At 39.6% G+C, this 24,057-nt stretch overlaps 1 protein-coding gene across 6 annotated transcripts in view; it reads left to right on the top strand.

Annotated features, from left to right (window-relative positions):
• AMN1 (antagonist of mitotic exit network 1 homolog) overlaps positions 1-24,057 on the top strand; it is a 74,970-nt gene that overhangs the window by 12,662 nt on the left and 38,251 nt on the right. For all 6 annotated transcript variants that reach the window (XM_032248261.1, XM_032248265.1, XM_032248266.1 and 3 more), the window contains exon 2: positions 19,056-19,188. In XM_032248261.1, the coding sequence (XP_032104152.1) occupies positions 19,056-19,188 (133 nt within the window). The remainder of the gene's footprint in view (positions 1-19,055; positions 19,189-24,057) is intronic.

The raw sequence follows: 24,057 nt of genomic DNA, 5'->3' as shown, positions 1-24,057 counted from the left end.
ATGAAAGAAAGAGAAGCAAATGAAAATTCTAGAATTGAAAAGTGCAATAACTGAAATTTTAAAAAATCACTAGAGGGACTCAACAGTAGATTTGAACTGGCAGGACAAAGAATTAATGAACTTGAAGATAAATTAATAGAGGATATGCAGTTTAAAGAACAAAGAGAAAATAGGATGAAGAAAGCTGAACAGAAACTCGGAGGATCACGGGACACTGTTAAACATGTTAACGTACGTATAATGGGAATAGCAGAACAAGAGAGAGAAAGAAGCAGAAAAAATATTTGAAGAGGCTGGACGCAGTGGCCCGTGCCTGTAATCCCAGCACTTTGGGAGGCCGGGGCCAGTGGATCACCTGAGGTCAAGAGTTCAAGACCAACCTGACCAACATGGCAAAACCCTGTCTCTACTAAAAATTTTAAAAAAATTAGCAAGGTGTGGTGGCAGGCATCTTTAATCCTAGCTACTTGGGAGGCTGAGGTAGGAGAATTGCTTGAACCTGGGAGGTGGAGGTTGCAGTGAGCCGACATTGCACCACTGCACTCCAGCTGGGCGAACGAGCAAGACTGTCTCAAAAAAAAAAATTGAAGAAATAATTGCTAATAAACTTTCCAAATTTAATGAGAAACATTAACCTACACATCAAAGAAGCTTGATTAATTTCAAGTAGTATAAATGCAAAGTGATTCACACAGAGAACTATAGTAAAAATCCTGAAGCCAAAGACAAAGAGAAAATCTTGAAAGCAGCAAGAGAAATGTGTAAGGGAACCCTGGTAAGATTAATAGTGGAATTTTTATCAGAAATAATGGAGGTCAGAAGGTAGTGGGATGACATATTCAAATTGCTGAAAGTGGCCGAACACAGTGGCTCACGCCTGTAATCCCAGCACTTTGGGAAGCCAAGGATGGCGGGTCACCTGAGTCCAGGAGTTTAAGACCAGCCTGGCCAACATGGTAAAACCTCATCTCTACTAAAAATACAAAAATTAGCCAGGGGTGGTGGCACTGGCCTATGATCCCAGCTACTTGGGAGGCTAAGGCACAATAATCACTCAAACCCAGGAGGCAGAGGTTGCGGTGAGCTGAGATTGATTGTACTCCAGCCTGGGCAACAGAGCAAGACTCTGTCTCAAAAAAAAAAAAAAAAAAAAAAAAAAAATCACTGAACATAAAACCTCAATCAAGAATATGATAACTCACTGTATTAGTTCATGATGTCATTACTATGAAGAATTACCTGAGACAGGGTAATTTATAAAGAAAAGAGGATTAATTGGCTCAGATTTCCATAGGCTGTACAGGAAACACGGCTGGGGAGGCCTCAGGAAGCAGGCCCGTCATATATGGCTGGAGCAGGAGGAAAAGACCGAAGTGGGAGGTGCTACATACTTTTAAACCAGCAGATCTTGTGAGAACTGACTAACACAAGAACAATAAGGGGGATGTCTACCCTCATGATCCAATCACCTCCTACCAGGCCCCTCCTCCAATATTGGGAATTACAATTTGACATGAGATTTGGCTGGGGACACAAATCTAAACCATATCACTCACTAAACTATCTTTCAAACATTAAGGTGACATAGGTGCAGCAGCTATACCCATAATCTTGGCTACTACTCAGGAGGTTGAGGCAGACCAGCCTGGGAAATTTAGCAAGACTCCATCCCTACAAAATAAAAAAAAAAAAAAAAATTAGCTGGGTGTGGTGGCATATGCTGGTAGTCCTAGCTACTTGGGAGACTGAGGCAGGAGAATTGCTCTACCCCAGGAGTTCGAGCTGCAATGAGCTATGATTATGCCACTGCACTTAAGCCTTGGTGACAGGGCAAGGCCCTGTCTCAAAAAAAAGAAAAAAAAATGAAAGAAGCTGGGAGAAGAAAAGAGAAGAAGCATATATTCTAGCCTGGGTGTGGTAGCTCACACTTGTAATCCCAGCACGTTGGGAGGCTGAAGCAGGAGGATTGCTTGAGCTCAGGAGTTCAAGATCAGCCTGGGCAACATAGTGAGACCTCGTCTCTACAACAAAATTAAAAAATAAGGTAGAAGGATCACTTGAGCCCAGGAGGTCAAGGCTGCAGTGTGCTGTAATCACGCCACTGCACTCACACCTGGGTGATATAGCAAGACCCTGCTGCACACACACAAAAAGTATATATTCATGGTGCTTGTTACAGGTTGGTCTCAAACTCCTGGACTCGAGATATTCCCACCTTGGCCTCCAGAGTGCTGGGATTATAGGTGTGAGCCACTGCACTTGGCCTAGCTTCTTTAAAAGAGATAAAATTATATAAAGTAATAGTTACACCATTGTATTGGCTGAGTTTGTAACATGAGAATGCAAAAAATGCAGTATGTTTATTAATCATAGCACACACACACAAAAGAGGATGGAATAGAACTGTATTGAAGTAACATTTCTGTATTTCCCTTGAATGAAGCTAGGATAAATCTGAAGTTGATTGTGATAAGATGTATATGATAACTCCTAGAGCAACCACTAAGGAAATAAATATGTAGTGAAACTATTAAGAGAATTAAATAAGATATTAGAAAAAAATCACTTAATGTAAGAAAAGCAGTAAAGAAGAAATAGTAAAACAAAAAGATATGAAACATAGAAAACAAAAAATAAAACAACATGTAAATCTATTGGTAACAGTAACATCATTAAATGTGAATGACTTAAACAATCTAATTGAAAGGCAGAGACTGTCAGTCTGGATAAAAAGAACAAGATCCAATAGTGTTGAGAGGTAGGATCTTTAAGAAAAAAAAAAAAAGAACAAGATCCAGGCTGGGTGCAGTGGCTCATGCCTGTAATCCCAGCCTTTGGGAGGCAAAGGCAGATGGATCACCTGAGGTCAAGAGTTTGAGACCACTCTGACAACATGGTGACTCTATTGAAAATACAAAAATTATCCAGGCATGGCCAGCTACATGGAGAATTGCTTGAAGCTGCAAGTCAGCTGTTGCAGTAAGCAGAGATCACGCCACTACGCTCCAGCATGGGCAACAGAGTGAGACCCTGTCCAAAAAAAAAAGAAAAAAAGAACAAGATCCAGCCATGTGCTGAGTATAGGAGACACCCTTTTTTTTTTTTTTTTTTTTTTTTTTTAAGACAGGGTATTACTCTGTCGTTCAGGCTGGGGTTCAGTGGCATGATTTCCGCTCACTGCAACCTCCACCTCCTGGGTTCAAGCGATTGTCATGCCTCAGCCTCCTGAGTAGCTGGGATTATAGGAGTGCGCTACTACATCTGGTTAATTTTTGTATTTTTAGTAGAGACAGGTTTCACCATGTTGGCCAGGCTAGTAGGAGACACACTTTAGATTCTAAGGCACATATAGGTGGAAAGTAAAAGGGTAGAAAAGGATATTTTATGCAAACAGCAACCGTAACAAAACTGGAGTGAAAATACCAATATCAGAAAAACTATATATTCAAACAAAAAAAGATTAGTAGATATAAAAAGAGGGTTTGGGGTTTTGTTTTTTTTTTTTTTTAGATGGCATCTCACTCTGTCACCCAGGTTGGAGTGCAGTGGTGCCATCTAGGCTCACTGCACCCTCTACCTCCCAGGTTTAAGCAATCCTTCCAGGTCAACCTCTCCCAAGTAGCTGGGACCACAGGCACATGCCACTACGCCTAGCTAATCTTTTGTATTTTTGGTAGAGATGGGGTTTCGCCATGTTGCCCAGGTTGGTCTCTAACTTCTGAGCTCAGGTAATCCACCTGCCTCAGCCTCCCAAAGTACTGGGATTACAGGTGTGAGCCACTGTGCCTGGCCAAAAGAGACATTTTTAAGTGATAAAAGGATTAATCCATCAGGAAGATGTAACAATTATGAGCATACATTTACCTAACAACAGAGCACCAAAATCCATGAAGCAAAAACTGACAGAAATGAAGAGAGAAATAGACAATTCAGCAATAATAGTGAAGCCTTTGACAACTCACTTTCCATAATGGATAGAACAACCAGACAAAAGGTCTATAAAGAATTAGAATACTTGAGTATTACTAAAAACTAATCCAAACAGAGATCTCTAGGATGGTCCACCCAGTATCGGTAGAATATATGTTCTGTGTTATACCATAGAACAGGACACAATAAGTCAAAGATGATGGTAAGCATACAGTGTATGTTTTCAGATCACAATAGAACTAAATTAGGTATCAATAGCAAAGACTCACAACTATGCGGAAATTAAATAACATGCTCTTTAATAACCAGAGGGTAAGGAAGAAAGCACAAGGGATATTATAAAATGCTTTTGAGATGAATGAAAATGAAGAACAACATACTAAAACTTATAGGATGTGTGTAGTTAAATTAGTACTAGGCCGGGTGTGGTGGCTCACGCCTGTAATCCAAGCACTTTGGAGGCCAAGGTGGGCGGATCACCTGAGGTCGGGAGTTCAAGACCAGCCTGACCAACATGGTGAAACCCATCTTTATAAAAAAAATATATATATATATATATATATATATATATATATATATATATATATAAATTAGTACTAGAGGGAAATTTGTAGATGGTAAATGCTTATATTAAAAAATAAGGGCCAGGCACAGTGGCTCATACCTGTAACCCCAACACTTTGGGAAGCTGAAGCAGGAGAATTGCTTGAGCCCAGGAGTTCAAGACCAACCTGGGCAACATAGTGAGACTCTGTCTCTAGAAGAAATTTTTTTTAAGATGATCCAGGTGTGGTGGTGCACACCTGTAGTCCCAGCTACTTGGGAAGCTGAAGTGGAAGGATCACTTGAGCCCAGGAGTCTGAGGCTATAGTGACCTGTGATTGCACCCCTGCACTCCAGCCTGGGTGTCAGAGAGAGATGCTGTCTTAGAAAGAGAAGGAGGAAGGGGATGATAAGGAAAACAGAGGAAGAAAAGGATGAGGAATAAGAGGAAGAGGAAGAAGAAGGAAGAAGAGGAAGGGGAAGAAGAAGAGAAGAAGAATCTGAAATATATAAGCTATTTTTTGACCTCAAGGAATAGAAAAAGAAGAGCAAACTAAACCCAAAGCAAGCAGAATGAAGGAAATGATAAATATTAGAGCAGAAACTAGTAAACTAGAGAACAGAAAAACAATAAAGGAAATCAATAAAACCAAAACTTCATTCTTTGAAAAGATCAACAAAATTGACATTTAGCTGAATTGCCCAGAAAATGAGATCACTCAAATTACCAAATCAGTAATGAAAGAGGAAACATTACTGGCAAACTTATAAATAAAAGGACTAATAGGCGGGGCATGCTGGCTCACACCTGTAATCCCACCACTTTGGGGGACCAAGGTGGGTAGATCAACTGAGGTCGGGAGTTCGAGACCAGCCTGACAAACATGTAGAAACTCCGTCTCTATTAAAAATACAAAAAATTCGCTGGGCGTGATGGCACATGCCTATAATCCCAGCTACTAGGTTGAGGTAGGAGAATTGCTTGAACCTGGGAGGTGGAGGTTGCGGTGAGCCAAGATTGTACCATTGCACTCCAGCCTGGGCATCAAAAGCAAAACTCCATCTCAAAAAAAAAAAAAAGTACTGATAATTCTCTTATAGGACATACTATGAACAACTCTATAGCAAAAAATTAGATAATGTAGATGAAAGACTCTCATAGACTAAGACTTCCATAGTTTTAGCTCTTACACTTAGGCCCACTTAGAGTTTTGAATTAAATTTTGTATATGAAATCAGGTGGGGCTCAAGCTTCATTCTTTTGAATGTGGAGATCTAGTTATTCCAGAACCATTTGTTGCAAAGACTGTTATTTCCCCACTGAATTATTTGGCATCCTTGTTGAAAACCAATTGATCATAAATGTGAGGGTTTATTTCTGAACTCTCAATTTTATTCCACTGGTTTATGTGTGTATTCTTATGCTAGCACCACATTGTCTTGATTGCTGTACTTCTGTAGCAAGTTTTGAAATAGAGATGTATCAGTCCTTCAACATTGTTCTTCTTTTCAAGATTGTGTTTGACTGTTTATTCTAGGACTACCGCATTTCCGTATGAATTTTAGGTTCAGCTTGTAATTTCTGCAAAAAGCTCCCTGGGATTCTGATAGGATTTTGTTAAATCTGTGGATCAATTTACAAATTGTTGCCATCTAATATGGGCTGAATTGTGTTCCCTCAAAATTCGTATGTTGAAATGTTAAATCCCACCTCAGATTATGATTGTATTTATAGAGATGTAATTTAAAGATGTGATTAAGCTTAAATGAGGCCATTAGGGTGGGCCGTAATCCAGTCTCACCTTATAAAAAGAGGAAATATGGGCTGGACGTGGTGGCTCATGCGTATAATCCCAGCACTTTGGGAGGCTCAGGCGGGTGGATCACGAGGTCAAGAGATGGAGACCATCTTGGTCAACATGGTGAAACCCTGTCTCTACTAAAAATACAAAAAATTAGCTGGGCGTGGTGGCGTGCGCCTGTAGTCCCAGCTACTCGGGAGGCTGAGGCAGGAGAATTGCTTGAACCCAGGGGGTGGAGGTTGTGGTGAGCTGAGATCGCACCATTGCACTCCAGCCTGGGTAACAGGAGCAAAACTCTGTCTCAAAAAAAAAGGAAATATGGATGCAGAGAGACACTACAGAGAATAGAGGAAAGATTATGCAACTTTAGATCTGGCAGTGGTTTCTGAAAGATGACACAAAAAAGATAAGCAACTAAAGAAAAAATACATGGCATATTGGCTGAGTAACAGTCAAAAATTACAAAATTTGCATGGAAAAAAATTACGTGAAGGAGACTCAGTAACAAATAGAATCTATACTTTAGGAACTACAGATAATAGAACAATTTGAAAGATATTTTAAAATAAATATGTTGGAAATAATTAAAATCAATAGCAGAACCAGTTATCCTTAAGGGAAGAATATGGCTTAAAATAACACAAACTTTTTTTGTTTAAATTAGCAGGCCCAGGAAAGAAAAATGTTGCTGTAATTTGGGAAGCACTTTGGGAGGCCGAGGTGGGCAGATCACGAGGTCAGGAGTTTGAGACCAGCCTGGCCAATACGGTGAAATCCCGTCTCTACTAAAAATATGAAAAATTAGCTGGGTGTGGTGGCACATGCCTGTAGTCCCAGTTACTCAGGAGGCTGAGGCAGAAGAATTGCTTGAATCCGGGAGGTAGAGGTTGCAGTGAGCCAAGATCGTGCCATTGCACTCTAGCCTGGGCAACAAACTGAGACTCTGTCTCAAAAAGAAAAAGAAAAATGTCATTGAAATAGTCTAAATTCCCTCGCATGTTTTGATGGACGATATGCTGGACTTTGACCACTTCTGTCTAAAATAAGACCTACTTGTCCCCCCCATTCTCTCATGCTTATTCATAATTAACTGGATCTGGTACCCTGGGGTAATCATTGAAGTCGTTATTGCAGGTTGGCCTTAACCTGCTGCTTAGAGTACTGTTGATGTAGCCTTAATGAAATGCTTTGAGAGACAGAGTGAACAGATTTGATTTCAGCTTCTGTTGGTCAAATTAATTAGAGTAACTGACAAGGTGTCATACTTACATGTATTTGAGCTCAGCCAAGAACAGGTTGGAGTGAATTATTGGGAGAGGAATTTTCCATGGATCTGCCCATTCTGCTGGCTTTGTAGAAAAATGCAAGGCCCTTCTGTCTCTCTGGTTATCAGTTAAAAGAAAAACAAAACCCACAAAATGCAAGGCTCTGATTGCTGTCTACCTTGGCCATTTCTCAAGATTGTATTTGTAGCAAGCAAGCTTGAAGGAAGAAGTACTGTCTCCCCATGAACAAAGAGCAGGCTTGCTTCAGATTCCTATAAAAGCAGCACATTTCCCAAGCCCAGGGTTCCTCTCTTGTAACTGAACCCACTACATAGGCAAATGTCTTAGTCAGTTCAGGCTGCTATAACAAAGTACCATAGTCCCAATGGCATATAAACAACAGAATTTTATTTCTTATTGTTCTGGAGTCTGAAAATTCAAGATAGGGGTACCAGCATGGTTGGGTTCATGGGAAGGCCCTCTTCTGGGGTGCAGTCTGGAAACTTCATTGTATCTTTACACGGTAGAAAGAGAGCTAAAGAACTGTCTGGGGTCTTTTTTTTAAAGGGAATTAATTCCATTCATGATTGCTCCGTTCTCATGACCTAATTACCCCCTAAAGGCCCTATTACATTGGAGTTAGGATTTCAACATATGAATTTGAGTAGTATACAAACATTCAGCTCATGACAGCAAGGTTTTATCTAGGCCCACCAACATCATGCCCATGAGGCTTGCACAGCATGGAAGAACCAACACAAACACGAAGCCCCAACTACTCCTCTTGTCATAAGTAATAAAGTCCTTTTACTCTGGTCCAGGAATCTCATGTTTTCTGCCAGCATTCATGAAATAGCAGTAGGTTAACTTGTATGCTTGTAAGTAGGGTACAATCACAAACCCTTCGTAATTCTTGACGTTCACAAAAATCAATTCCTGCTTCCTCATGTTCTCTTGCCACTGCCATGGAAGAAGTGCCTTATGCCTCCCACCATGATTCTGAGGCCTCCCCAGCTATGTGGAACTATAACTATAGAGGATCTGGCAAGATGGCTGAATACGAACAGCTCCAGTCTGCAGCTCCCAGTGAGACCAATGAAGAAGGCAGGTGATTTCTGCATTTCCAACTGAGTGGCGCCTGGAGCCCCAGTGAGACAGAACCACTCACTCCCCTGGAGAGGGGGCTGAAGCCAGGGAGCCAGGTGGTCTCGAGATGCTCAGTGGCTCCCACTCCCATGGAGCCCAACAAGCTAAGAGCCACTGGCTTGAAATTCTCGCTGCCAGCACAGCAGTCTGAAGTTGACCTGGGATGACTGAGCTTGGTGGGGGGAGGTGTGTCCACCATTACTGAGGCTTAAGTAGACATTTCTCCCCTCACAGTACTAAGGAGGCTGAGAAGTTCAGACTGGGTGGAACTCACCAAAGCACAGCAGAGAGGCTGTGGCAGACTGCCTCTCTAGATTCCTCCTCACTGGGTAGGGAATCTCTGAAAGAAAGGCAGCAGCCCCAGTCAGGGGCTTATGCATAAAACTCCCATCTCCCTGGGACAGAGCACCTAGGGGAAGGGGTGGCTGTGGGCAGGCTTCAGCGGATTTAATCATTCCTGCCTGCCAGCTCTGAAGAGATCAGCTGATCCTGACGAGGAGGATTCTCCCAGCACAGCCCTCAAGCTCTGCTGAAGGACAGACTCCCTTCTCAAGTGGGTCCCTGACCCTCATGCCTCCTGACTGGGAGAGACCTCCCAAAAGGGGTTGACAGAAATCTCATACAGGAGAGCTCTGGCCGGCATCAGGCCAGTGCCCTTTTGGAACAGAGCTTCCTGAGGAAGGAGCAGGCAACAGTCTTTGCTTTTCTGCAGGCTCAACTGGTGATACCCAGGCAAGCAGGTTCTGGAGTGGACCTCCAGCAAACTGCAGCAGACCTGCAGAAGAGAGGCCCGACTGTTAGAAGAAAAACTAACAAACAGAAAGCAATACCATCAACATCAACAAAAAGAACCCCCACACAGAAACCCCATCCAAAGGTCAGCAGCCTCAAAGATCAAAAGTAGATAAATCCACAAAGGTGAGGAAAAACCAGTGCAAAAATGCTGAAAATTCCAAAAACCAGAATGCCGCTTCTTTAAATGATCGCAACTCCTCTCCAGCAAGGGCACAAAACTGGACAGAGAATGAGTTTGACGAATTGACAGAAGTAGGCTTTAGAAGGTGGGTAATAACAAACTCCTCTGAGCTAAAGGAGCATGTTCTAACCCAATGCAAGGAAGCTAAGATACTTGGTAAAAGGTTACAGGAACTGATAACTAGAATAACCAGTTTAGAGAAGAACATAAATGACCTGCTGGAGCTGAAAAACACAGCATGAGAACTTCATGAAGCATATACAAGTATCAATAGCCAAATCTATCAAGCGGAAGAAAGGATAGCAGAGATTGAAGATCAATTTACTGAAATAAGGTGTGAAGACAAGATTAGAGAAAAAAGAATGAAAAGGAACAAACAAAGCCTCCAAGAAATATGGGACTATATGAAAATACCAAACCTATGATTGATTGGTGTACCTGAAAGTGACAGAGAGAATGGAACCAAGTTGGAAAATGCACTTCAGGATATTATTCAGGAGAACTTCCTTAACCTAGCAAGACAGGCCAACATTCAAATTCAGGTTGAACAATGAGAACACATGGACACAGGAGGGGAACATCACACACCAGGGGGCAAGGGGAGGGAGAGCATAGGACAAACACCTAATGTATGCAGGGCTTAAAACCTAGATGACGGGTAGATAGGGGCAGCATACCACCATGGTACATGTAGAATGTAACAAACTGGAACATTCTGCACATGTATCTCAGAAATTAAAATAAATTTTTAAAAAGATAGCTATAAATCTTAGTTACAAAGAAATCCCAGTTTCTGATACTGCCTCTTTTGAGTTAAATTAGACAGTATGTAGACAGATTAGAAGGTACCATGGTAGAGTCTTGAATTAAAACAAGTTTAAAGTACCTTGAAACTAGAGAATAATTTATTTAATCTTTCTTCATAAAGAATGTGTTTATCCAGAAATACCATTTGATCCAGCAATCCCATTACTGGGTTTATACCCAAAGGAATATAAATCATTCTATTATAATGAATGTTTGTTTATTGCACACATATGTTTATTGCAGCACTATTCACAATATCAAAGACATGGAACCAACCCAAATGCCCATCAATGATAGACTGGATAAAGAAAATGTGGTACATATACACCATGGAATACTATGCAGCCATAAAAAGAAATGAAATCATGTCCTTTGCAGGGACATAGATGAAGCTGGAAGACATCATCCTCAGCAAACTAACACAGGAACAGAAAACCAAACACAGCATGTTCTCATAAGTGGGAGCTAAACAATGAGAACACATGGACACAGGGAAGGGAAAAACACACACTGAGGCCTGTGGTGGGGGGGAGCAAGAAGAGGGATAGCATCGGGACAAATAGCTAATGCATGTGGGGCTTAATACCTAGGTGGATATCCAAGAACTTAAAGTAAAATAAAAATTATTTTAAAAAATCAGTTCCTGGTGGTTAAGTCAAAAAGTGAAAGTGAAACAATAACTTAATGAATTCTTCTAGAAGAAAACATAGGAGAATATCTTCATGAACTTAGGACGGGGAAAGTTTATAAACAGGACAAAAAAATCACTTGCTGTATATGAAAACACTGATAATTTGGACTATATTAGAATATACTCTTCAGCAAAAGACATGATTAAGAAAGTGGAAAGGCAATCCACAGAATGGGGGAATATTTTGCAACACATAAACAGAAGGTTTATATCCAGAATATAACATGAATTCCTATATATCAGTAATAAACATAACCCAAAATGAAAGAGGGCAAAATCCTTGAGTAGATACTCCACAAAAGAAGATCTCCAACTAGACAATAAAAAGATTAATGTGTACTCATATTAATCGGAGATTGCAATTTAAAGCCACATTGCATCGCTATTATACATTCACTAAAATGGCTAAATTTAAAAGATTAACAGTGCCAAATGTTGGCAAGGATACAGACCACAGGAATGCTCATTCACCAATGGTAGGATTGTGATTGGGCACAACCACTTTGGAAAACTGGAATTAAGCTAAACATATGTCTACTCTATGGGCCAGCAGTTCCACTGCTAGATGTATAAATATATATATATATATATATAAATATATGTATGTGTATATATATGTATGTATGTATATATATACATACTCAGAAACAGATACATGTGTACCAAAAGACATGTCTAAGAATATTCATATTAATATCATTCATAACAGTAAAGAGTTACAACCCAACTGTATAGTCACAGTAGAATAAATTGGTAAACAACAGAATATAATACATCAGTGAAAATGGACATGAACAATGTGAAAATTGAAATGAACACTCTATAGCTACCTGTAAAAATGCAGATGAATTTCACAAACATAATGTTGAGCAAAAGAAACCAAGGAAAAGTGATGGAGCAATACTGAAACCAAACAGAATAGTCTGTAAAGTAAAAACCATGACTACGGATAGAGACATTACTTAATAATAAAAGGAATATTCCATAAGAAAATGTGACCATGAATTTGCAATTAGCACCACAGTCTCATGAAAAGGAAACCTGTCATGTAGTTTAGTCAGATTTAGTCATGTTAGGAAACTTAATATACTACTCTTAAATTTTATAAATATAGAAAACAGCTCAGAGTATGGTCAGGTGGCTCGGACTGAGCAGGGTTTTCCTTATCCCAGTGGATTTTGTAGAATACAGTGCCAGTCTCTTGTCTTTTTTTTTTTTTTTTTTTGAGATGGCATTTTGCTGTCATTGCTCAAGCTGGAGTGCAATGGCATGACCTCAGATCACCACCGTCTCCGCCTCCTGGGTTCAAGCAATTCTCCTGCTTCAGCCATCTAAGTAGCTAGGATTACAGGCATGCGCCACCATGCCCAGCTAACTTTGTATTTTTAGTAGAGACAGGGTTTCTTCATGTTGGTCAGGCTGGTCTCAAACTCCTGACCTCAAGTGATCCGCCCACCTCGGCCTCCCAAAGTGCTGGGATTACAGGCGTGAGCCACTGGGCCCATCCTAGTCTCTTGTCTTTTATTCACCGTGGCTTCTTCTAATATCCAGGTAAAAGCACTGAAGAAGTGTGCCTCAGGCTGGGCTTTTGAGCTGATTTTCAGACCCCAGTCAAAATAATCTATCCCAGAGTTCCTCATTTCCCCTCCAAAGAAGAAAGATATTTCACTGGAGGAAATTGAGAATAAATTAGAAGCTTCAGAAAAAAGACACAAGCCCTGCAAAGCTAAGATCTTGAAGCAGCTTGCTGAAAAATGAAAGCAGGAGAAAGAAGTGCTTCAGGAAAAAAAAAAGAGAGAGAACAGCTTCACTAAAACAGAAGAGTAGCTGACCCACAATATGGAAGCTAATAAAGAGAACAGGAAGTCGCAAATGGCTACCACACTGGAGTGTTTGCAGAGAAAGATAAGCACATTGAAGAAATGCGGAAGAGCAAAGAATCCAGAGATCCTGCTGATGAGACTGAAGCTAATCTGTTCTGAGAACTGACTTTCTCCCCGTTCTTATTCCTGAATGTCCAGACTATAGCCAGTGTCATTTTATTTTTTGCTCCTAACAAACATTCTAGCTGACATAAGACTAGATAGGTAGATTCAGACTACATGATGTTGTTTTAGGAGCTAAAGGGAAGAAACTAAAAGAGTTTTACTCTTTCTAAAGTCTTAGTCTTTCTAACGTAACTATTTTTCTTGTTGCATCTTTACTACTTCAGTACACTTTGTGTACTGGGTTAATGGCTAGTACTGTATTGGCTTTGTGAAACATTTTGTGAAAAGAGTATGTAGTGGCTTGTTTTGAACTGTTAGGTACTGAATATTTGTTCATTTTTAAATCCCAATTCTGTCCTAATTTTACCAGATGCTACTGGACTTGAATGGTTAATAAAATTGCACAGTGTTGTTGGTGGCAGTGACTGACTTCTTTCTATTCAGGTAATAAGTTATCAAGACCCTCCTAGTTTATATTTTTTTCAGGTAGAGCCTTTAGGTCAATGGAAATAACCAGCACACACACTACTGCAAAGTCTCTGCTTTTGAGTTTCTTGCTCCAGAGTTGTTTATATTGTCTTCTTCTACAATCATTGCTTTGTTTCAATGCCTGAACCCTGATCGGCTGTTGCTATATTCTTTCAAATGTTTATTTGCAAACAATCTTTTTTTGTTCTGTGTTACTGTTTAAAAGGCAGATTAAGGCTGAGCACAGGGCTCATGCCTGTAATCCCAGCAGTTTGCGAGGCCAAGGCAAGAGGCTTACTTGAGCCCAGGAGTTCAAGACCAGCCTGGACAACACATAGAGACCCCATCTCTACAAGAAATACAAAAAATTAACTGATTGTGCTGGTGCATGCCTGTAACCCAACTATTTGGGAGGCTGAGGTAAGAGGATCACTTGAGCCTTGGAGATTGAGGCTGCAATGAGCTGTGATGATACCATTACACTCCAGTGAGACCCTGTCTCAAGATAGATAAATAAATAAAAATTTTAAAGGCAGATTAAAGGCACAAATGGTGTTTCCAGAGAAGAGTTTAGAGGGAATCTTGAGCTTCCTCTTGGAGATATTTAGTGGTTTGCTTGCATTACGTTACAGGTGGGGGTGTGTTGTAATACTTTCCTGCCATAGAAGTGATAATTTGAGAATTGAAACCTTTTTTTTGGCCTGTTTTCTTTACCCCCAACTCATAGTACAGCTTTGAGAGAATCATAATACTTAAATAACTTTCCATGCTGCTGTAGCAACTCCTGTGAAATGATTTAAGGGAACTTTATATTTTTAAAAAATAATTTATTTATAGATATATATAAGTATTAAAAGTATAATAAAATTATGGACAGGAACTATTTTTAAAACTTAATGGTAGTAATTGTCTCTACAAAGAGAGATACATAAACAAAGCAAGTATACAAATGAGGCTTTAATTTTATCTGAAAAAAAAATTTTTTTTTTTGAGACAAGGTCTAGCTCTGTCATCCAGGCTGGAGTGCAGTGGTGCAGCCACAGCTCACTGCAGCCTCAACCTCCTGGGCTTAAATGATCCTCCCACCTCAGCAGCCCCCCAGTCCCCCAGGTAGCTGGGACTACAAGTTCACACCACCACATCCAGCTAGTTTGTGTATTATTTGTAGAGACAGGGTTTTGCCATGTTGCCTAGGCTGGTCTTGAACTCCTGGGCTCAAGTGAGCCTCCTGCCTCAGCCTCCCAAAGTGCTGGGATTACAGGCATAAGCTACCATGCTTGGTCTTAATCAGAAATGTTTTGTCTTGAGATATCTGACACAAATATGATAAAAGAGTAATCAAATTCTAGGTTTGGGGTACATATATGTATATCATCCTATTTTATATTTCTGTATTTTTGAAATTTTTATTATAAAACAAGAATAAGCAAAAACTTGCAGAAATGAAAGGAAAACTTGATTTTAAATTACAAATATCATAAATAGAAATTACACATATTTAGTAGAAAAATGAGAATATAGTAGAATTAGATAATGCTGTAAATAAACATATACACCAAACATATTTATAGGCAAACACATACACATACATGGAGAGAGATACTTATACACACACATATGTATAAGACACAGAGAGAACATTACATTTCTCATGTAGATAGTATAAATTCTCTGAATATATAAAGCATGTATATGGCCACAACAAAGAGCTCTTACACATTTGTCAAAAAATAACAAAATGGTCCTCAAAAAACTAAAAATGGAACTACTGTATAATTCAGCAATTTCACTACTGGGTAAATGTCCAAAAGAAAAGAAGTAAATACATAGAAGAGATATCCGCACTCGTGTTTATTACAGCACTATTTGTAATAACCAAAATATGGAATCAGTGGATGAATGAAGAAAATGTGGTACAGTACATATATACAATGGAATATTATTCAGCCACTAAAAAATAATGAATTCAACTAGTTGCAGTGACTCACACCTGTATTCCTAGCACTTTGAGAGGCCAAGGTGGGCAGATCACGGGGTCAAGGGTTCGAGACCAGCCTGGCCAAAGTAGCGAAACCCCATCTCTACTAAGAATACAATAATTAGCAGGATGTGGCAGCACGTGCCTGTAATCCCAGCTACTCAGGAGGCTAAGGCAGGAGAATCACTTGAACCCGGGAAGCAGAGGTTGCAGTGAGCTGAGATTGCACCACTGCACTCCAGCCTGAGTGACAGTGCAAGACATCGTCTCAAAAAAAGTAAAATAAGAAAAAATAAAATAATAATGAAATCTTACTCAAGTGTGGTAAGCATGCCTCTAGAGGCTGAGGCAGGAGGATCTCTTGAGCCCAGGAGGTTAAGGCTGCAGTGAGCTGTGATTGCACCATTGCACCCCAACCTAGGCAACAGAGCAAGACCCCATCTTAGGAGAGAAGAAGGGAGGAAGGAAGGGAAGGAAGCAAGGAAAGTAGGGAGGGAAGGAATGAATTCTGTCATATGCAACAACATGGATGGAACTAGAGCTCATTATGTTAAGTGAAGTAAGCCAAACACAGTAAGACAAATGTCACATGTTCTCATTCATATTTGGGAGCTAAAAAAAAGTGGATGTCATGAAAATAGCGAGTAGATGGGTGGTTAACAGAGGCTGGGAAGTGTAGGGAATGGGGGCATAGAGAGAAGTTGATTAATGGGTATAAATACACAGATAAAAGAAATAGTAGTGTGCCATAGATCAGTAGGGTGACTATAGTTAATGATAATCTATTTTATACTTCAAAAAAGTTAGAAGAGAATAATTTGAATGTTCCTAGCATAAAGATAAATATTTAAGGTGATGCATAACCCAATTACCCTGATTTGATCTTTATACATATGAACATGTCAAACTATCATATGTACCCTGAAAATATGTACATTTATTATGCATCAGTTTTAAAATAAAACAGGCAAAGGATATGTATAGACTTTACAGAAAAGCATATCCAGTAATGCAGTGTAGTTAACAAAATAAATTAAAAAAGAAAGAAAAGCATATCCAGGGCCGGCACAGTGGCTCATGCCTGTAATCCCAGCACTTTAGGAGACTGAGGCAAGCAGGTCATGAGGTAAGGAGTTCAAGATCAGCCTGGCCAACATGGCGAAACCCCTACTCTACTAAAAATACAAAAATTTGCTGGGCATGGTGGCAGGTGCCTATATTCCTAGGTACTTGGGAGGCTGAGGCAGGAGAATTGCTTGAACCCTGGAGGTGGAGGGGGCAGTGAGCCGAAATCATGCCATTGCACTCCATTCTGGGTGACAAGAGCAAGACTCTATCTCAAAAATAAAAATAAAAAAATAAAAATCCAGATAGCCAGCAAGTTCATGAAAGGATGTTAAGTTTACTAGTAGTTAGAGACACAAGTTAAAGTAATAGTGAGACACCATTTTAACCTTTTAGGCTTTCCAACACTTAAAGAGTAGGTGATCCTGAAAACATAGTGCTGAGTGAAAAGCAACAAATCTATGACAAGTCCCATGTATACAAATCAGAAGGCATGCATACAACAAACGTGTTAAAGGAAATACACAATGAAAAGTTACACATTGAACATTAGAATGGTTTCCTAGAATGGTGAGGAATGGGAGTGGGAAATGGAGATAAGAAAGTAACAGAAAAAATGAATGAATAAATAAACATAAAATAATAAAACTAGCTGTAATACCTATTGCTGGAAGGATGTAGAGGAAAACGAGCCTTCTAACACTACCAATAGAAATATAAAGTGTTTTCCAGACTTTCTGAAAAATAGCCTGACAATATATCCTTGAAATAGTGGTAATGCTTGTCAGCATGGGGGTCACTAATTAGGTGATCCATACTGTGAAATATGATGTGGCCATTCAAGGATCATCAGAACTGTGCTTAATGCCTTGAAGGGATTTAATTAGATATTGAATGGAAGATGGTGTAGAAAAGTAAGTGTACGGTGGTGGTCATTTGTGGGGAGACAATGACCCCTCCCCCACACAGGCCTTTCTCTGTGTACAAGCACAGAGAAAAATAAGAAAGAATATATGCTACATTGGTGTGGAGAGCTAAACTAATGGAGGGGGAGGAATAAGAGAGGAAACTGTAGGCAACCAAAAGTAAAAATTAAAATTGCACTAAAAAATTAATCACAGGTGGATGGGCATGGAGGCTCATGCCTATAATCCCAGCTCTTTGGGAGGCCAAGGCAGGCTGATCACAAGGTCAAGAGATCGAGACCATCCTGGCCAACATGGTAAAGCCCTGTCTCTACTGAAAATACAAAAATTAGCTGGATGTGGTGGTATACACCTGTAGTCCCAGCTTCTTGAGAGGCTGAGGCAGGAGAATTTCTTGAACCCGGGAGGCAGAGGTTGCACTGAGCCAAGATCTCGCCACTGCACTCCAGCCTGGGTGACAGAGTAAGACTCAGTCTAAAAAAAAAAAAAAAATTAATTACAGGTATAAGATCACAGTCAGTCATGAATGTAAAATTTTGTATATGTGGGGATATTTGTACACAGAAATTAATAAGATTTTTGTTTGTTTAAAGTATGAATTTTTCAGATGGTTGAATTTCAGTCCACAGATAGATATGTTGGTCATAAGATTCTTGGTTGTTGTTGCCTGATAACTCTCCTCTCTGCATGTACAATGCCGGCACTAAGTTTGATATCTCTGTGATTTGTATTATTTGCAGAATCTTTGTGGTTATGGTTCTTTCTCTAGTGATTTCATTATACACGTAATTTTCAAGAAAAATAGTGAAAACAAGTTTGCTGGATTAACAGATAAAACTTTTCAATTAGTGGGTCCCAGTATAATGCTTATTTAGGAATATGTGTCTTAGGAATTAGAAACTTAGGAAAAACACTCTTGTTGGTCATTTAAAATGCATTTTGGTACATGAGGTATGCATTAAAAAAAATTTAGAGGAAGAGCATCTTGTCCATAATTTAATGCAGACTAGGCTTTTGAAACTTACAGAGCTAGAGTTTTAAATATAGTATTAATGTAAGATGTATATACTTTTTATGAGACAGGATCTTGTTCTGTTGCCCAGGCTGGAGTGTAGGGGCACAATCACAGCTCACGGCAGTCTCAACCTTCTGGGCCCAAGTAATCCTCCACCCCTCAGCCTCCCAAGTGGCTGGGACTACAGGCCCACACCACCATGCCTAGCTTATTTTTTTATTTCCTTTTGTAGAGACAGGCTTTCAGCATGTTGCCCAGGCTGGTCTTAAACTCCTGAGCTCAAGCAATCCTCCTGCCTGGGCCTCCAAAGTGTTGGGATTATAGGTGTGAGCTACCATACACGGCCAAAACGTACACTTGTATGAAAGGGCTAAGTGCTAACAAATAGCATTAAGACAAGTGTTAGGAATCAGTGCAGGCCCAATGTGATTTACTGTATTGTATTTGTATTTCAGATGCCTTTGGTGCTTCATGAAGAATATTTCCAGATATATCACAGACATTAAGCCTTTGCCTCCCAACATAAAAGATAGACTGATTAAAATAATGAGCATGCAGGGGCGGATAACAGACTCAAATATAAGTGAGGTAAGAGTATGAATAACTGTAAAGCAAGTGTATTATATTTTCTGTTTAGATATGCTTTTAGATTTTTGGAACAATGGTATATGGTAAGACTGGTAATCATTTTTAATTTTTTTTGTTTGTTTGTTATAGGATCTTGCTCCGTTGCCCAGGCTAGAGTACAATGGTAGACTCTCAGCTTACTGCAGTCTCCATTGCCTGGGCTTAAATGATTCCTCTTCAGCCTCCTGAGTAGTTGGGACTATAGGTGTTTACCACCATGCCTGGCTAATTTTTTGCATTTTTTTGTAGAGATAGGGTTTCATCATCTTGACCAGACTAATCTCAAACTCCCGAGCTCAAGTGATCCACCTGTCTCAGTCTCCCAAAGTGCTGGGATTATAGGTGTGAGCCACTGTGCCTGGCCCACATTTTAGAATATTATAAAGTATCAGAGTTTGTTTTATTTCCTCCAGATAACCAAAATGTCCACATGTAACAGTTCCTAAAAAATCTCCTTCCACTATTGTCTCAGTCACTTCTCTCATGTCAACCACAGTCACGGAGACTGAAAATCCAAGCAAAAAGGTTTATTGGTGGTTTTAGAATTGCAATTCAAGGAACACAGACTCCACAGGCATCTGAAATCATGTCCTAACTATTTAATTCACATGTCCTAAGAGATATATGAGGTCTTTTAAAGAAAAAGATGGGGAAGGATTATCAAACAATTCATTAGTTAGAATAAGGGTTTCTAGGCAGAAGTCCTTGATTTGGGGGTTTGGAAAAAGTTCAGTCATCAGCTTATCATAGTCTTTTCATAAGTAGCAGCAATTTCATCTGCAGCATCAGCAAGTACATTCTACGGTCAAGCAGCTGCAGAATGACATTCAGGAAGTAAATGATGTTGCTCTGATCAGCTCCCATTAGCCTTCTATGCACGCTTGTTTTCGTGGTACCTGTACCCTTGACCTCCATGTTTTCAACAAGTTGTAAAACTTTTTGGTCAAGACTCACATAAGAAATATATGTTACACTGTGACTCTAGTACACAAACCACACTTACGTGTAACAGTATAATGTGTAGTACATTTGGTCTTTTCTATTTTATTTTTTCTACTTAGTCTTATTTTATTTAAAAAATGTTGATCACAGTCTGCTAAACTGATTTTGTAATCCATTCATAAATAATGACCGGTAGTTAAAAATCACTGTTCTCAAGCAGTGGCTCATGCCCGTAATGTCAGCACTTTGGGAGTTTGAGACCAGCCTGACCAACATGGAGAAACCCTGCTTCTACTAAAAAAAAAAAAAAAAAAAAAAAAAAAAATTAGGCAGGTGTGGTGGTGCATGCCGGTAATCCCAGCTACTCAGGAGGCTGAGGCAGGAGAATCGCTTGAACCCAGGAGGTAGAGATTGCGAGAGCCAAAATTGTGCCATTGCACGCCAGCCTGGGCAACAAGAACAGAACTCTGTCTTTAAAAAAAAAAAATCTATCACTCTTCTCATTTATACTGTTCTTTTTTCAACTGCTATATTTTTCATATTTAGTATTTCCAATTTACCATTTTATGGTTTCTTGTTTTATCTTGTTAGTCTTTTCTCATTTATTTTAGCATACTATTATGCTTATTAATAACTTTAGCCCCTGTGTTCTAAATCCTCTGCTCCTGATGGAATCAGTAATCTTTGTTTTTCTTTTGAAATAGTGATACTCTCTAGGTGTCTTGTTCTGTCCTGTGAGCATATCTGTGTAGACTCTCTGGTAGTAGCAAGAGTAAAGGAGGCTAGATCCTCCCGTGGTGCTTCTTGGAGGGCTATATGTTCTGGGCCATAAAGAAAGGCAGACCTATAGATTATCTGCTTCCTCTTTTTATTTATAAACAAGACTGTATTAGCCCTACTGAGCTGACATAGCAGGTGGAGGCCTGGCGAGAGGCTGGAGGGATGAGCTTCAAGGCAGAGAACCCCAAGCACCAGGAAAAGACAGTTAATCACTCTTCCTTCTGCTAAACAGCCTTTCATATTAGGGCTTAACCTTCAGCCCCTGATTTTTAAAGGTTATTAAATAACAGAGTAGATAATTTCCTTTGCTATTACTCCTGTGTTATCTTTTGTTTTTTTGCTATTTGTGTTTCAAAAACTGAAAATGCTAGTTAGCAATTTCTACACTACCTATATTTAAATATTGTCTTTGGGTTTGCAGCCATCACCACTCTGCAGTCATCACCATCTAGTCTGCAGAGACTAGAACTCTAATTGCTGTTGAGGGTGAACAGCAACTATCCGGGCTGGTGAAATGGTGGGAAAATAATTTACCAAGACAGTTATAGGTAAAGAAAGGCAGATTTATTAGAGAAAATATGAAAATACATTGCAAGGGAGCAACGGGCAGAGCCAGCAAGAGAGGAGCCAACTGCCAGGAGACAAAGGCTTGCTGGGGATTATGCAGAATGGAACTTGGGCTGATTGACAACACCAAGGTAGCAGGGAGCTAACTGGCATCCTTCTGTCAGCCGAGGTGTTTGGTGATAAGCAAGAAGTTTGTAAGTTACTTACTTGTCTGCACAGGAGGGCTATATGTTCTGGGCCACAAAGAAAGGCAGACCTATAGCTTATCTGCTTTATGTTTTTATTACCCTGGTCCTGCCAGCCTGACTTCTTTTCCATAATTAGGACTCCACAATTTCTCTGACTTCACCTTACCTTCTACCTAATGCCCATAATCAAAACTAAAATTAAGCAAGCTCTGATGATAGCACTCCAGCATGTTTTTCTGTGGTGGTTGGTTGTTTGTTTGAGGCAAGATCTCTGTCACCCAGGCTAGAGTGCAGTGGCATAATCATGGCTCACTGCAGCCTCCACCTCCTGGGCTCAGGTGATCCTCCCACCTCCTGAGTACCGAGGTCTATAGGTGCCCACCACTACACCCAAATAATTTTTGTATTTTTTGTAGATACAGAGTTTCACCATGTTGCCCTGGCTGGTCTCAAACTTCTGGACTCAAGCAATCCGTCCACCTTGACCTCCCAAAAATCTGGGATTACAAGTGTGAGCCACTGCCCCAGCCCACATGGTAGAGCATGTGACTAGCCCTGTGACTTGACATTGGAATTGCACTTCAACCTGTCCCTAACGTTTCTTCTGCATTAACCTGATATACCTTTATTATAATGCTTTTTTTTCTTCATGTTAGCTTGCATTTGAACATAGACATCTTAGTGGTGTAGTTTGCTTGGCTCTGTGGAAGTAGAATCATATTTCCAGGTTCTTATTGTTGGTGGTTCTGTTGAAGTATGTAATGTTATGTGTGACTCATAGATGAACCATTATGACACTGTGGAAAAATGGTGGTTTTCTTCACTTTTCCACCATCCTCATTTCTTTCTATCCCTTTAGCTTACACTTCAATGACTTAGGTTTTTGTTTGATGGCAATCCCTACCATTTTTGAAACCTTATTTTAGCTGAATAAAAAGGAGAAGTAAAGAGAGTGAATGAGCTAGAAAAACAAGACATGATTTTTCTGGATATTCTCCCTCTAGTCTCTACCCTTAATGAGAGTCCTGCTTATGACATTATTCAAAAAGCCAGATACAACATCTGTTACAAAGTTACACACATCTTTGGATGGCTGTTTTTGAAGTATTTCCTAAATCTTTTTATACTGTCTGAATGGAGAAGTCCTTTTTAAACAGGATACCAAAGTTGGAAACCAAGAAAAGAAGACATGGATGGATTTGATTACATAAAACTACAGATTTCCTTATGGCAAGAAGAAAAAAGAAACAAAGTCAAACACTTGGAAAAATATTTACAATATCTATGAAAATCTAAGGGCTTTTTTATCTTGACAATATAAAGAATTCCTTCAAACCAATAAGAAAAACAAAACAACCAAATAAAAAACCAGAAGAATCAGGAAATACTCAGAGGAAAAAATACAAATCTCCAATAACATATCAAAGGATATTTAACCTCACTAGTCATCAATGTGACAGTTTGCCTTTCAGTATGGCAGAGACTTAAGAAAAAACCCAAAACCCAATGTTAGCTATAGTGTGGAGAAACTGTCACTTTTATGTCCTACTAGTGAGAGTGTAAATTGATTTTAAAATAACCTTTTAGAAGGACAGTGGCATTAACTGTCAAAAGATCTACAGATTTGCTTATTATTAACTCAACAATTTACGTCCTGTAGAAATCTCAGGAAGATAATAGAAAAGTACACAGGTATAGTCATTATAATATCATTTGTAATAATAAGCATAGTTTTGTATAGCATATGTTATAAGCAAGACACCTTTATTTCTCACAACATATCATCTGTTTTAATAATAAGGCTAGTGAAGCACAGAGAGAAAACTGAGCTTGATCACAATCATAGAGTTCCAGCTTGGGCAGTCTGCCTGCAGAACACATGTTCTTAATCACGGCACAACATTGCATCCGTAAAACAACCTAAATGTTCAACTCAAGTGTTTGCCAGTGCATTTAATAAGTTACGGTACTTGCTGAAAATGGAATAGTATGCAACCACAATCTATTGATTTCATAAAAAAGGGCTCATCTTATATGTGGTCTGATCCTGTTGTTCTTCAAAGAGTTTTTTAAACTCAAAAAAACATCAAAATGAATATATGCAGCCACAAAATCTTGTCCTTTACAGCAACATGGATGCAGCTGGAGGCCATTATCCTAAGTGAATTAATGCAGACACAGAAAACCAAATACCACATGCTCTCACTTATAAGTGGGAGCTAATCATTGGGTGCACACAGACATAAAGATGGAAACAATACACACTGAGGACTTCAAAAGGGAGGAAGGAGGGAGGGAAGCAAGGGTTAAAAACCTACCTGTCAGGTACTGTGTTCACTGTTTGGATGATGGG

Source organism: Sapajus apella, unplaced genomic scaffold (assembly GCF_009761245.1).
Source record: "Sapajus apella isolate SASKATOON/1434 unplaced genomic scaffold, GSC_monkey_1.0 scaffold66, whole genome shotgun sequence".
Lineage (NCBI taxonomy): Eukaryota > Metazoa > Chordata > Mammalia > Primates > Cebidae > Sapajus > Sapajus apella.
Note: the sequence above shows the minus strand (reverse complement) of the source record. Positions and strands in the feature narration are given on the sequence as shown.